The 16,257-nt window shown below is 42.9% G+C and overlaps 1 protein-coding gene across 3 annotated transcripts in view; it reads right to left on the reverse strand.

Moving 5' to 3' along the window:
* Positions 1–16,257, reverse strand: part of LOC122943764 (dimethylaniline monooxygenase [N-oxide-forming] 2-like) — a 111,591-nt gene that overhangs the window by 36,269 nt on the left and 59,065 nt on the right. For all 3 annotated transcript variants that reach the window (XM_044301773.1, XM_044301771.1, XM_044301772.1), the window contains exon 6: positions 4,395–4,594. In XM_044301773.1, the coding sequence (XP_044157708.1) occupies positions 4,395–4,594 (200 nt within the window). The remainder of the gene's footprint in view (positions 1–4,394; positions 4,595–16,257) is intronic.

Below are 16,257 nucleotides of genomic sequence, written 5' to 3' on the forward strand. Positions count from 1 at the left end.
TGATAACAACTTGGGTTGTCCTTGTCCTCTTTGGTCCGGATGACATGGCGTCCCAGATTTCCAAAAAGAACTTCGAATCGTGACTCGTCTGGCAACAGAACAGTCTTCCATTTTGCCACACTCCATTTTAAATGATCCCTGGCCCAGTGAAAACGCTTGTGGATCTTGCTCAGAAATGGCTTCTTCTTTGCACTGTAGAGTTTCAGCTGGCAACGGCGGATGGCACGGTGGATTGTGTTCACTGACAATGGTTTCTGGAAGTATTCCTGAGCCCATTCTGTGATTTCCTTTACAGTAGCATTCCTGTTTGTGGTGCAGTGTCATTTAAGGGCCCGGAGATCACGGGCATCCAGTATGGTTTTACGGCCTTGACCCTTACGCACAGAGATTGTTCCAGATTCTCTGAATCTTCGGATGATGTTATGCACAGTTAATAATGATAGATGCAAAGTCTATGCAATTTTTCGCTGGGTAACACCTTTCTGATATTGCTCCACTATCTTTCTGCGCAACATTGTGGGAATTGGTGATCCTCTACCCATCTTAGCTTCTGAGAGACACTGCCACTCTGAGAAGCTCTTTTTATACCCAATCATGTTGCCAATTGACCTAATTAGTGTTAATTGGTCTTCCAGCTCTTTGCTATGCTCAAATTTACTTTTTCCAGTCTCTTATTGCTACTTGTCCCAACTTTTTGGGGATTTGTTGACACCGTGAAAATTTGAATCAACATATTTTTCCTTTAAAATGATACATTTACTCGGATTAAACGTTTGATCTGTCATCTACGTTCTATTACAAATAAAATATTGACATTTGCCATCTCCACATCATTGCATTCAGTTTTTATTCACAATTTGTTTAGTGTCCCAACTTTTTGGGAATCCGGTTTGTAATTGCAACTGGTAAGATATACCAATTGCCCCCCCCCCAAAAAAACTGATTGAGGCAGGGGTGTGATATACCTAAAATATAGATCCTATATAGTGCATTTGTATTGTGCAGCATTTGTGTGCTGTTCTGCTGAGATACCGCAGCTATACAGAGGGACAAACGCTATTGGAACAACTAATTGCAACTGGTGTGATATACCAGTTTCCCTCCGAATAAACTGATTGAGGCAGGGGTGTGATATACTAATAATATACGTTCTATATAGTGCATTTGTATTGTGCAGCATTTGTGTGCGGTTCTGCTGTGATACCGCAGCTATACAGAGGGACAAACGCTATTGGAACAACTAATTGCAACTAGTGTGATATAGCAGTTGCCCCCCAAAAAAACTAATTGAGGCAGGGGTCTGATATACCTATAATATACTTTCTATATACTGCATTTGTATTGTGCAGCATTTGTGTGCGGTTCTGCTGAGATACTGCAGCTATATAGAGGGACAAACGCTATTGGAACAACTAATTGCAACTGGTGTGATATACCAGTTCCCCCCCCCCCCAAAAAAAAAAACTGATTGAGGCAGGACTGTGATATACCTATAATATACTTTCTATATAGGGCATTTGTATTGTGCAGCATTTATGTGCGGTTCTGCTGAGATACCGCAGCTATGCAGAGGGACAAATGCTATTGGAACAACTAATTGCAACTGGTGAGATATACCAGTTGCCCCCCAAAAAAACTGATTGAGGCAGGGGTGTGATATACCTAAAATATAGATCCTATATAGTGCATTTGTATTGTGCAGCATTTGTGTACGGTTCTGCTGAGATACCGCAGCTATACAGAGGGACAAACGCTATTGGAACAACTAATTGCAACTGGTGTGATATACCAGTTTCCCTCTGAAAAAACTGATTGAGGCAGGGGTGTGATATACCTATAATATACTTTCTATATAGTGCATTTGTATTGTGCAGCATTTGTGTGCGGTTCTGCTGTGATACCGCAGCTATACAAAGGGACAAACGCTATTGGAACAACTAATTGCAACTAGTAAGATATAGCAGTTGCCCCCCCAAAAAACTAATTGAGGCAGGGGTCTGATATACCTATAATATACAGGGATGGTAGGAGTCGGGCAAGTGCACCAGGCCGGAGCCTAAGTAGGAAGTTGGAGAAGGTGCGTGCGATTATGTCAAAGAATGCACCAGAGTTCGTTGAGTGGCTCACTCAGCCTTCCGTTTCTGCACCCTCCTCATCCTCTGTATCAGCACCCTCCTCACTCTCTGCTGTCTGCACCCCCAAAGACACCATAGCCCCTCCACTCGAGTCAGAGGAATAATTTTCCTATCCATTCACAGACCATACCGATGCGCAGCCATTCTTGGCATCAGATCAGGAAGAGGAGGTATCAACGACCGCCACCCAGCGGTCTGACGACATTACCCAGATTAGTCAAAGGAGGGTGGTCTCCGCTGTTGCTGCCTACTCCAAGATCTTTAATGTCAGTGGTGGTGAAGGTGATGTTGATGACGTGTCGATGGACGTCACGTGGGTGCCCACAAGAAAGGAAGAGGAGGGGAGTTCAGAGTAGAGACGGAGCAGCAGATAGGGAGGAGGAGGAGAATCAGGCAAAACTCACAGTGCACAGGAGGCAAAAAGCAGACTGCAAATGTATCTGGAGCGAGCCATCCACCATGCACGGTCACATCTGGCGCTCCCAGGACACCGGCACATGGGCTTTTCTTAATGTGCCAGCTGCTGACAATTGTGTTTCCATCTGCAGCCTGTGCTGTCAACGCATAAGTCGCGGTAAGCCCAACACTCACCTAGGGACAACCGCCTTAAGAAGGCACCTGGCCTCCCATCACCGAGCTCAGTGGGAGCAACACCCACAAAGCCACATCCTGCCTCTTCTCCTTCTCCTTCTCCTTCTCTTCTCTTCTCTTCTCTCCTCTTATTTGTCCTCCACTCCAAATTCCACCGTGCCGTCGTTGCATTTATCTGGAAAAAGAGAGGCTTCCGTGGCCCAAATGTTCGAACCTGAAAAGTTGATGACGCCGGATAACCCTCTTCCCCAACGGCTGACCGCCGGCTTGTCGGAACTGCTAGCCCCACCAACTATTGCCATATAAACTGGTGGACTTGGAGACCTTTAAAAAATGTGTGGCCATTGGCACACCGCAATGGAAGGTCCCAGGAAGGAAATATTTTTCCCAGAAGGGCATCCCAGAGCTACATGGCCATGTTCAGCGGCAAGTGAATGTATCTCCCATGTTGTGGGACGATTTGTGTGCTTCTTGTAAGTATTTGGTGGCTGCAATAATGACCTGAAGGTTTGTTAGGTTTGCTTGCCATTAAAATGAATGGGGCCTGGACGATGTTCTTTCATCACTAACTTTTCTGTCCTTTGTCTTATAAAAAGCTTGAGATTAAAGCTTGCTGCAAGCTCATCTTTTATGCAGTATGTAGCATGCGAGTATTAAGTGATCGGCCACATGAGTGTTGACTCTGTCGATCGTGCCTGCCCGTGTCTGGGAGAGAGCGTGCACGGGGCGCGCTCGTTGCTGGGGGGGCTGTCCGGACTCCGGGCCTCTGCCCACGCCAATTATAGAGAACTTAGGTAAAATGGGCTACCTCGCACAACTCCTTTACTAGGCTTTGGATGCCGGGCGAATCCTGCCATTCTCCTCAGATAGAGTCCTCCACTTGGTTTTTAAATTCTTCACATAAATATGGACATTTGTATGCAATTATTGTTAACTACGTCCATGGACTAGATTAGACGGATTTATGGATTATAAAATATTAGATATGTAACATGGTTATTAATTTTGCATTAAAACAATAAAATATTTATAAAAAAAAAAAAAGCCTAGACAGGACCTGAGGGGGATGTTCAAGACCCTGTCTTTTTCTTCTTAGTGTTGGAGACTGGAGTGGACTGAGCATGCGCAAGCTCCCTTCTCTATGCACAGTGAATGGATGCCTCAGATGAATGATACCCTTTATAAGCATCCATTTTTAGAGCTTAGCACCAGGAAGCAGGGGAACCAAGCTGCAAGTAAATATAAATTAGACATATTAAACCATTGGATATTGGTTCCAGTGATTTAATAATGCCTATTACTAGGGGGAGATGGGTGATTTGATTGATATAAATATATATAAATGTGAAGTCTTTTATTCACCCTTTATTCACCCAATAAAGGTGCCCTTGCCACTTTCCAAAAAGGGGTGGGGAAGGGGTTGGAGCCAACAGGCTGGGCACTTTTATCTTCATTATGCCAATTCTCTGGTGCAAATGAAGAATAAAAATCTATGGTAGCTCAGAGATCCTGTACTATAGATTTTATTTAGGTGCAAGGGCTGCCAGAGGATACCCCTAATGCATGACAAGGCCTGTGCCTTAGCATAAATTAGGCACATCTTCTGGCAGCGCAGCGGATATCATAGACCAGCATAAAATGACCACACTTTATTTATCTTGAACTTACGTGTCTTCAGGTTGTAAGCCATAATTTGCATGGTCGAACCAGCTGTTCATCTGCTTTTGATGCAGTTTGTGTAAAAGTCCAGCAGGTAAAGAGCTGCTGATCCAGAAACCACAGCGTGTTGTGAGGGCCATATCTATGGGTAGACCATCATGGTAAATGCGGCTTAATACCCAGGTTCCCTTTCTGGTACTTACATACACCTGAAACAAAATCCAGATATTGAATCTATACAACAAGTTGTAATAAATATAAGCCAAAACCCATTCTTATCTTGAGCTAGCATTTCTGATTTCCTATATTTTCTAAAGAAAAAAAAATGAGATGGGTACTTGCATTTTCTGTCAGCAACTGTTAAATATTTTTAATTATTCTGCATAGATGAAATGTTTTTAGTGTTTTTAATGTAAAATTAAGGTAGGTCTAGGATGGGTTCACACAAGCACTTCTCATTTGTATCATCCCTGCTAAAAGTTAATTGCAAAAAGTTGAATGTTGTGGTCTAATATTAAACACATTTATCTTTCGCATAGCTGACAACTGTCCTGAATATGCCGGGACTGTCCCTGATTTTCATAGACAGTGCCAGAAAATTTGAGCTGTCCTGGGCTAAAAATGTGAGGGGTTAACATAAACCCCACCTACAAGTGGGTTTTTCCTTCCGAGTATCTTTATTGAATTCCAATACTGATATAATGTACTTTAAGGTCAGAACTATAGAACAATTTGACGGGTTCACAAAATTTAAAGCATCACTATAATTGTAATTTTTATAGCATAAGGGAGTATCCCAGGAATTTGGAAAAATTCCTAAATGGAAACCATTGACATTTCAAAGCTACTGTAAGTAAATTGAATATTTCATACCCCATTTACTGTACAATGCGGAGAAAAAATTCTGCATGGCACTACAGCTTTTAAAATCTATACCATGTTCATTATTCCGCAAAGAGCCACAGCTTAGTGCCATTGAATTAAAAAAGAGCAAATCAAGTTGCCAATCAGAGTTTTTGTAATGCAGTGGGTCATTCATTTTTTGCTATATTATTTTTCTGTACATAACCTTGGGTAAAGCTGACCATACACTAGAGATTTTGGATGGCCAGCAAAACTATTTACAACATTTTCTGGTAACTATTACTGCCAAGCATGAGTGATGGTGAATGAAGGCAGATAAAAAGTATCTGTGCAAAGGTTGATCTGTCATGTTGGATTTTTTTATGGATTCCAGGTGTCGTCATTGAAAAGTCATCCATGTCAAAAGACAAACCTGCCTCCTATCAACAGAAAGCCAGACCAAGCCAAAGATTATGGCAGAGATTCAGCTGAAAATTTTAACCCAAGGATTTTTTTTGTCTAAAATATAAACCTTTACATACTATCAAAAACAAATCATTCAGAAAATATATATCTAAAATCCCTGTCCACTTAAGGACTTCTTGAATATGTAAGAGGGTTGAAACGAAGTACAGTACAGCTCCTCTTGCAAAAAGAAAACAAAACATATGCTTTCCTTAGACTTAAGCGTGCCTTGTAACTTGGACCAATAAGGACAGGCTATGTTTTGACATGCTACTTGACATGTTCCATAATGTGCAATGTGGGTCTCTCACAAGTAAGGAAATGCCAGCCGGGGTACCACGAAAAAGGTACTGCATATGTGCCTGCTGTAAACAACACTTAGGTTATGCTGCCACTTAGTGACTATTTGTATTATTGCTGTTAGGTTATTTGCTGTTTTCGTAATGTTACAATTATTCAGGTTCTTAAACTGTGGTGAGAGCACATACCTGTTAGAAGATGTGCAGGCAAACCACATGGTCAGATGCAGCCGTGCCTAAAGAAGATGCTGCAGATTCCTTTATGTAGCTAGACAGCTGCAGACTGCAGTGGAAGTGAGTGGTACTACCCATAAAGGTACACCATCTCAAGGCCTAGTTAGGGCACAGATGTAACTAAGCACTGAAGAAGAGTTGAGGCCAGAGCTGAGGCGTTGAGCTCAATTATTCCAATAGCAGACAAGGCCTGAATAACAGGCCGGCAGTAGTAGAGAAGCCCAAGGAACCAGGAGGGGACACAGAAGCAAAGTGAAGTAGATTTTCTTGTTTTATTTCAGCAATGTAACAAAACAACGTTTCAGAGGAAAAAAAAACATTCATCAGGTTTCAATTGCTCAACCTGATGAAGTTTTTTTTCCTACGAAACATGTTTATATTTCAAAAATAAAACAAGAGGATCAACTTCACTTTATTTCCGTGTCCCCTTCTGGTTCCTTGCGCCGAAGGGTTCTCTATCACTGAAAGTACCCATCTTCAGGCGCATCAGCATCTCCGCCGAATAAGTTTTAACTTCTATGGCTGAATACCAGACACTTTTGGAGTTTATTATTACCCATGCATAACTACAATAGAGTTGTGCCTATTATACCACAACCCTAAAAGGTGATCATCCATTTGGAGTTTCATACAATTTGTTTGGGCTTGGTATTCTCTACGCTGCCGAAAGATGCACCTAATTTATGATCAGGCGGATACCTTGTCATAAATTCACTTTGTCATCACTGCCTACTGACCATCACCCAATTCTCTCATCTCCAGGTATGTCTTGACTGAAGCTTACTGCTGCACCCAGCTTTTCCACAGTCTGATAAGACTGCTGCACCCAATCTTTTCCACAGTCCACCCCTCTCATCTTTCCTTCTAAACCCTGGTATGTCTTGACTGAAGCTTACTGCTGCACCCAGCTTTTCCACAGTCTGATACTGTCCACCCCTCTCATCTTTACTTCTAAATCCTGGTATGTCTTGACTGAAGCTTACTGCTGCACCCAGCTTTTCCACAGTCTGATATTGTCAACCCCTCTCATCTTTCCTTCTAAATCCTGGTTTGTCCTGACTGAACTTTATTGTCTCTTTCCCTGCTGGATTTATTGAGTATTTGTTTACATTGACTATTTCACCCCTGTATCTGGTCCTCCTTGATTAGGCCAAATGTAGCCGCCTCCCCTCTTGGTCACACCTGACTGAACACTGAGTGGTATAAATCTAAGTTCCTAGGTCTTCCAGACCTTGGTTTTTCCAAATGCAACATCTCTCAAATGCAACTCTTAAGTGCACATACTGAATTATACTAGAATGGGACCATACGGGGACCGCAGGTGATTACATACATAGTTACTGCAAACAATGTTTCAATTTTTCAACTTACTCTTCCAACTTTTCCACAACCTCCTGAAATATCCCAACATCCATTTACCCAGCAAGGAACTGTTCATCTCTCTCTCCACTTTACCTTCTCATCTGACAGCTTGCACAAACCTGTTTGCGAACATAAAGCACATCCTTCCCAAACACACACACAGATACCTCCTGCCCACTCTTATTCTCACCTATTCACACTTTCGCCCCCCTCAGCAAATCCCCACTATCACATCTATGTCCCAGTACAAATCTCCTTCTACAAATTTCTGCAACCCCTTAAACCTAATAACCATTCCTCTGACCCCTGCTCCTTTGGTTCCTCTTGCAGGAGCAGTTTGGAATGCACGCTCTGTCTGTAACAAACTGTCCTACATTCATGAACTTTTAATCTCTCAAAAACTTTCCTTTCTGGGTCTCACAGAAACATGGCTGACACCCTCTGACACCTCCTCCCCTGTTGCACTTTCATATAGTGGATTTCAATTCACTTACACCCCCTGCCCCGGCTGCAAACATGGGTCATAGGTCTTCTCCTACAGCCCAACCCCACTGCCACCCTCCATTACGCTCACCTCATTTGAGGTACACTCAGTTCGCATCTACTCACCCTCCAACCTTCAAGTAGCCATCATTTACCGCCCGAGGCCCAGCCACCATCTTTCTTGACCACTTTAACATCTGGCTACTACACTATCATTATAGGTGACTTCAACATCCCTATTGACACTTACCACTCAGCCGCTGCTAAACTCCTATCACTCTCTTCCTCCTTCGGCCTATCACAGTGGTCTTCAGCTCCCACCCACAGAAATGGTCACACTCTGGATCTTATCTTTACCTGTCTCTGCTCCCTGTCTAACCTTTCTAATTCGCCTCTCCCCCTATCCGACCACAACCTACTCTCCTTCTCTTCATTGGTCTCTTCTGCTGCTCCCCCGGTCCACACACTAGCACACCCCCGCAGGAACCTTAAACATCTCGACTTTCACTTGCTTTCTGACTCTCTTCTCCCGATCTCTACCATCTGTTCCCTCCAAGACCCAGATGCTGCCACCACACTATATAACACCACAATAAGTACAGCTCTGGACACTGTTGCCCCACTGACACACAACAAAGCCCGAAAAATAACAGACAACCCTGGCACATCAACCTGACCAAAAAACTCAGACAAGCTTCCAGGGCTGCTGAGCGGCGATGGAAGAAATCCCATTCTAAAGATCATTTCACCGCATACAAGCAATCCCTCCTCATATTCAAATCCTCACTCGCTGATGCAAAACAGGCCTACTTCTCATCTCTCATATCTTCCCTGTCCCACAGCCCTAAACAACTTTTTAACACTTTTAACTCTCTTCTCTGTCCCCCAGAGCTCCCACCCTCTCCTCTCTTCTCAGCTGAGGACTTTGCCAAATACTTTAAACAAACGATAGTCAACATCAGAGAAAGCTTCACTACACAGTCCCCACAGACCCTCTACACAACTGCTTGGTCCTCTTCTCCCAAAACCCGCTTCTCCACCATTACAGAAGAATAACTCTCCACTCTACTCCAGATCTCATCTGACCACCTGTGCACTTGACCCAATCCCATCCCACCTCATCCCAAACCTCACCACAGTGTTTATCCCAGCCATAACTCATCTCTTCAACCTATCACCTCTGGTGTTTTCCCCTCTGCTTTTAAACATGCCACCATTACACCCATCCTCAAAAAGCCTTCACTTGACCCATCTTCTTTGTCTAGTTATCGCCCCATATCACTTCTTCCGTATGCCTTAAAGCTACTTGAACAACATGTCCATTCTGAACTGTCCTCTCACCTCTCCTCCTGCTCCCTCTTTGACCTCCTACAATCTGGCTTCCGAAACCACAACTCGACTGAGACTGCCCCACCAAAGTCACCAATGACTATTACTGACTCTGCTCCTGAGGAAGGGGTTTATGTGTCCCCGAAACGCGTTGAGCCTACCTGATTTATTCTTCAATTAAAGGGATTATACCTGAAGACCCTTGGTGTGGACTGCCGTATTTTTCTACCACTCTACATACGAACCAGGCGAGGGAGGCGGCTGTATTGGGTGTCTTGAGCTTTATCCCTCTACACCCCTCCCTGGTGAAGTGAGTTTCGGTGTTGTTTACCTTTTATTCTACATTCTTTTATATTTGTTACTCCTCGTGACCCCATAGGGGCTTTTAATTAATTATTTATCTAACAGTGTTTCTTCTGCCGTATTCTGAGACACTCTATACCATAGCATTCACTACATGTTATCAGCAGTTGGCGCCATTTGGTGATTTTTTTCTTCTTTATCCCTCTAACAGCCAAAACCAAGAAACAATACTCTGTCCTCCTTCTCCTTGACCTGTCCTCTGCCTTCGACACTGTTGACCACTCCCTTCTGTTACAAACTCGCTCATCTCTTTGCATCACTGACCTGGCCCTCTCCTTGATCACATCATACCTCACAGACCAGACGTTTGCATCTCTCACTAGCGCACCACCTCCTCATCTCATTCCCTCTCTGTTGGTGTCCCGCAAGGCTCTGTCCTAGGACCCCTGCTCTTCTCTATCTACACTTTTGGCCTGGGACAGCTCATAGAGTCCCACGGCTTTCAATATCACTCTTATGCTGACGACACATAAATCTACCTCTCTGGTCCAGACATCACCACCTTACTATCAAGAATCCCACAATGTCTATCTTCTATATCATCCTTTTTCGCCTTTCGCTTTCTAAAACTTAACATGGATAAAACAGAATTCATCATCTTTCCCCATCTTGCTCAACCCCCCCAACAGACCTATCTATCACGATCAATAGCTGCACACTCTCCCCGGTCAACCAAGTCCGCTGACTTGCAGTGACCTTGGATTCTGCCCTTTCCTTCCGACCGCACATCCAAGCCCTTTCCACCACCTGCCGCCTCCAACTCCCTAACTTTGAATCTGCGAAAATGCTTGCACATGCCCTCATCATCTCCCGCCTAGACTACTGCAACACTCACTTCTGTGGCCTTCCATCTAGCACTCTCACACCCCTCCAATCTATCCTGAACTCTGCTGCCCGACTAATCCACCTCTCACCCTATTACTCCTCTGACTGTCCCCTCTGCCAATCACTTCACTGGCTCCTCATTGCCCAGCGAATTCACTTCAAAGTACTAACAAATACATACAAGGCTGTCCATAACCGGTCCCCTCCCCACATCTCTGAGCTACTTTCCCGATACATCCCCACACGCACTCTCCGATCCTTACAAGACCTTCTTCTCTCCTCTCCTCTTATCGCCTCTTCCCACAATAGACTCCAAGATTTCTCCTGTGCATAAATTAGGCGCATACTCTAGCAGTACGTGCGCCTTAACAGAAATGTACAACAGTTCAGAGCTGCTGTAGAATTCTGCTTTATTTGCACCAGAAAACTGGTGTAAATGAGGATAAATTTGTTTTGGATGTTAGTCACGCCACTTTCTCACCTTTGCCATGCCCCTTTTAGAAAAGTAAAGAAAGTGACGTAAATAGAGGCACTTCCAACTATTTAAAACAAGTTGCATTTAAAAAGTCACAAACACACAGCTTGGGACTTTTTAAAGCCACTTTTGTGGCACAACGGGTTATTTCAGAGCACAGAACTATAACACACTCAGGCCTTCTTAAAGAAACATTGCCCTAATCGAGAACACTTTCCTGTTCTTGCATAGGACCCTCAACCTCCAGCATGGTCACCTTTGTTATTATAGAAAAGCTGGTTGCATGTTTATTTTTTTTCATGTGTCACCAGTACTTCCTCAAACTGTACTCTACAAAACCAAAATGGTTGGTCAGGAGTAGGGATGAGCGAACTCGAACTGTATAGTTCGGGTTCGTACCGAATTTTGGGGTGTCCGTGACACGGACCCGAACCCGGACATTTTCGTAAAAGTCCGGGTTCGGGTTCGGTGTTCGTCGCTTTCTTCGCGCTTTTGTGACGCTTTCTTGGCGCTTTTTGAAAGGCTGCAAAGCAGCCAATCAACAAGCGTCATACTACTTGCCCCAAGAGGCCATCACAGCCATGCCTACTATTGGCATGGCTGTGATTGGCCAGAGCACCATGTGACCCAGCCTCTATTTAAGCTGGAGTCACATAGCGCCGCCCGTCACTCTGCTCTGATTAGCGTAGGGAGAGGTTGCGGCTGCGACAGTAGGGCGAGATTAGGCAGATTAACTCCTCCAAAGGACTTGATTAACTGATCGATCTGCAGCTGTGGATCATTGAGCTGCTGATCCTCAATTGCTCACTGTTTTTAGGCTGCACAGACCGTTTGTCAGTCTCATTTTTCTGGGGTGATCGGCGGCCATTTTGTGTCTTGTGGTGCGCCAGCACAAGCTGCGACCAAGTGCATTTAACCCTCAATGGTGTGGTTGTTTTTTGGCTAAAGCCTACATCAGGGTGAAGCTGTCACACCAAGTGCATTTATCCAGCAATAGTCTGTTCATTTTTTGGCCATATACAAAATCAGGGGCAAGCTGCGCCTGTCACCAAGTGCATTTAACCCTCAATGGTGTGGTTGTTTTTTGGCTAAAGCCTACATCAGGGTGAAGCTGTGACACCAAGTGCATTTAACCAGCAATAGTCTGTTCATTTTTTGGCCATATACAAAATCAGGGGCAAGCTGCGCCTGTCACCAAGTGCATTTAACCCTCAATGGTGTGGTTGTTTTTTGGCTAAAGCCTACATCAGGGTGAAGCTGTCACACCAAGTGCATTTAACCAGCAATAGTCTGTTCATTTTTTGGCCATATACAAAATCAGGGGCAAGCTGCGCCTGTCACCAAGTGCATTTAACCCTCAATGGTGTGGTTGTTTTTTGGCTAAAGCCTACATCAGGGTGAAGCTGTCACACCAAGTGCATTTAACCAGCAATAGTCTGTTTATTTTTTGGCCATATCCCAGTCTAATTCTGTCACTAAATCCATACCGGTCACCCAGCGCCTAAATACTAGGCCTCAAATTTATATCCAGCTAAATCTGTCCCTAGTGCTGTAGCTGGGCGAGTTATTTAGTGTCCGTTCAAGCACATTTCTTGTTCTGGGTTGAAATACAATTCCCAATTTAGCAATTTCATAATTTAGTGGTTCCTGCTATATCAGAGCTATTTGAAATCTATCCCAAAAAGGGTATATAATATTGAAGGTGCACATTGGGTCATTCAGAATAACTTCACACACACCCGCTACTGTGTATTTCCAAGTCTAATTCTGTCACTAAACCCATACCTGTCACCCAGCGCCTAAATACTAGGCCTCAAATTTAAATCCCTCTAAATCTCTCGTTACCCACCGCTGTACTGTTGTTGCTGGGCAAGATATTTAGTGTCCGTCAAAGCACATTTTTTGTTCTGGGTTGAAGTACAATTCCCAATTTAGCAATTTCATAATTTAGTGGTTTCTGCTATATCAGAGCTATTTGAAATCTATCCCTAAAAGGGTATATAATATTGAAGGTGCACATAGGGTCATTCAGAATAACTTCACACACACGCTTCTGTGCATTTCCAAGTCTAATTCTGTCACTAAATCCATACCGGTGACCCAGCGCCTAAATACTAGGCCTCAAATTTAAATCCCTCTAAATCTCTCGTTACCCACCGCTGTACTGTTGTTGCTGGGCAAGATATTTAGTGTCCGTCAAAGCACATTTTTTGTTCTGGGTTGAAGTACAATTCCCAATTTAGCAATTTCATAATTTAGTGGTTTCTGCTATATCAGAGCTATTTGAAATCTATCCCTAAAAGGGTATATAATATTGAAGGTGCACATAGGGTCATTCAGAATAACTTCACACACACGCTTCTGTGCATTTCCAAGTCTAATTCTGTCACTAAATCCATACCGGTGACCCAGCGCCTAAATACTAGGCCTCAAATTTAAATCCCTCTAAATCTCTCGTTACCCACCGCTGTACTGTTGTTGCTGGGCAAGATATTTAGTGTCCGTCAAAGCACATTTTTTGTTCTGGGTTGAAGTACAATTCCCAATTTAGCAATTTCATAATTTAGTGGTTTCTGCTATATCAGAGCTATTTGAAATCTATCCCTAAAAGGGTATATAATATTGAAGGTGCACATAGGGTCATTCAGAATAACTTCACACACACGCTTCTGTGCATTTCCAAGTCTAATTCTGTCACTAAATCCATACCGGTGACCCAGCGCCTAAATACTAGGCCTCAAATTTAAATCCCTCTAAATCTCTCGTTACCCACCGCTGTACTGTTGTTGCTGGGCAAGATATTTAGTGTCCGTCAAAGCACATTTTTTGTTCTGGGTTGAAGTACAATTCCCAATTTAGCAATTTCATAATTTAGTGGTTTCTGCTATATCAGAGCTATTTGAAATCTATCCCTAAAAGGGTATATAATATTGAAGGTGCACATAGGGTCATTCAGAATAACTTCACACACACGCTTCTGTGCATTTCCAAGTCTAATTCTGTCACTAAATCCATACCGGTGACCCAGCGCCTAAATACTAGGCCTCAAATTTATATCCAGCTAAATCTGTCCCTAGTGCTGTAGCTGGGCGAGTTATTTAGTGTCCGTTCAAGCACATTTCTTGTTCTGGGTTGAAATACAATTCCCAATTTAGCAATTTCATAATTTAGTGGTTCCTGCTATATCAGAGCTATTTGAAATCTATCCCAAAAAGGGTATATAATATTGAAGGTGCACATTGGGTCATTCAGAATAACTTCACACACACCCGCTACTGTGTATTTCCAAGTCTAATTCTGTCACTAAACCCATACCTGTCACCCAGCGCCTAAATACTAGGCCTCAAATTTAAATCCCTCTAAATCTCTCGTTACCCACCGCTGTACTGTTGTTGCTGGGCAAGATATTTAGTGTCCGTCAAAGCACATTTTTTGTTCTGGGTTGAAGTACAATTCCCAATTTAGCAATTTCATAATTTAGTGGTTTCTGCTATATCAGAGCTATTTGAAATCTATCCCTAAAAGGGTATATAATATTGAAGGTGCACATAGGGTCATTCAGAATAACTTCACACACACGCTTCTGTGCATTTCCAAGTCTAATTCTGTCACTAAATCCATACCGGTGACCCAGCGCCTAAATACTAGGCCTCAAATTTAAATCCCTCTAAATCTCTCGTTACCCACCGCTGTACTGTTGTTGCTGGGCAAGATATTTAGTGTCCGTCAAAGCACATTTTTTGTTCTGGGTTGAAGTACAATTCCCAATTTAGCAATTTCATAATTTAGTGGTTTCTGCTATATCAGAGCTATTTGAAATCTATCCCTAAAAGGGTATATAATATTGAAGGTGCACATAGGGTCATTCAGAATAACTTCACACACACGCTTCTGTGCATTTCCAAGTCTAATTCTGTCACTAAATCCATACCGGTGACCCAGCGCCTAAATACTAGGCCTCAAATTTAAATCCCTCTAAATCTCTCGTTACCCACCGCTGTACTGTTGTTGCTGGGCAAGATATTTAGTGTCCGTCAAAGCACATTTTTTGTTCTGGGTTGAAGTACAATTCCCAATTTAGCAATTTCATAATTTAGTGGTTTCTGCTATATCAGAGCTATTTGAAATCTATCCCTAAAAGGGTATATAATATTGAAGGTGCACATAGGGTCATTCAGAATAACTTCACACACACGCTTCTGTGCATTTCCAAGTCTAATTCTGTCACTAAATCCATACCGGTGACCCAGCGCCTAAATACTAGGCCTCAAATTTAAATCCCTCTAAATCTCTCGTTACCCACCGCTGTACTGTTGTTGCTGGGCAAGATATTTAGTGTCCGTCAAAGCACATTTTTTGTTCTGGGTTGAAGTACAATTCCCAATTTAGCAATTTCATAATTTAGTGGTTTCTGCTATATCAGAGCTATTTGAAATCTATCCCTAAAAGGGTATATAATATTGAAGGTGCACATAGGGTCATTCAGAATAACTTCACACACACGCTTCTGTGCATTTCCAAGTCTAATTCTGTCACTAAATCCATACCGGTGACCCAGCGCCTAAATACTAGGCCTCAAATTTAAATCCCTCTAAATCTCTCGTTACCCACCGCTGTACTGTTGTTGCTGGGCAAGATATTTAGTGTCCGTCAAAGCACATTTTTTGTTCTGGGTTGAAGTACAATTCCCAATTTAGCAATTTCATAATTTAGTGGTTTCTGCTATATCAGAGCTATTTGAAATCTATCCCTAAAAGGGTATATAATATTGAAGGTGCACATAGGGTCATTCAGAATAACTTCACACACACGCTTCTGTGCATTTCCAAGTCTAATTCTGTCACTAAATCCATACCGGTGACCCAGCGCCTAAATACTAGGCCTCAAATTTAAATCCCTCTAAATCTCTCGTTACCCACCGCTGTACTGTTGTTGCTGGGCAAGATATTTAGTGTCCGTCAAAGCACATTTTTTGTTCTGGGTTGAAGTACAATTCCCAATTTAGCAATTTCATAATTTAGTGGTTTCTGCTATATCAGAGCTATTTGAAATCTATCCCTAAAAGGGTATATAATATTGAAGGTGCACATAGGGTCATTCAGAATAACTTCACACACACGCTTCTGTGCATTTCCAAGTCTAATTCTGTCACTAAATCCATACCGGTCACCCAGCGCCTAAATACTAGGCCTCA

The sequence above is a fragment of the Bufo gargarizans genome, chromosome 7, assembly GCF_014858855.1.
Source record: "Bufo gargarizans isolate SCDJY-AF-19 chromosome 7, ASM1485885v1, whole genome shotgun sequence".
NCBI lineage: Eukaryota > Metazoa > Chordata > Amphibia > Anura > Bufonidae > Bufo > Bufo gargarizans.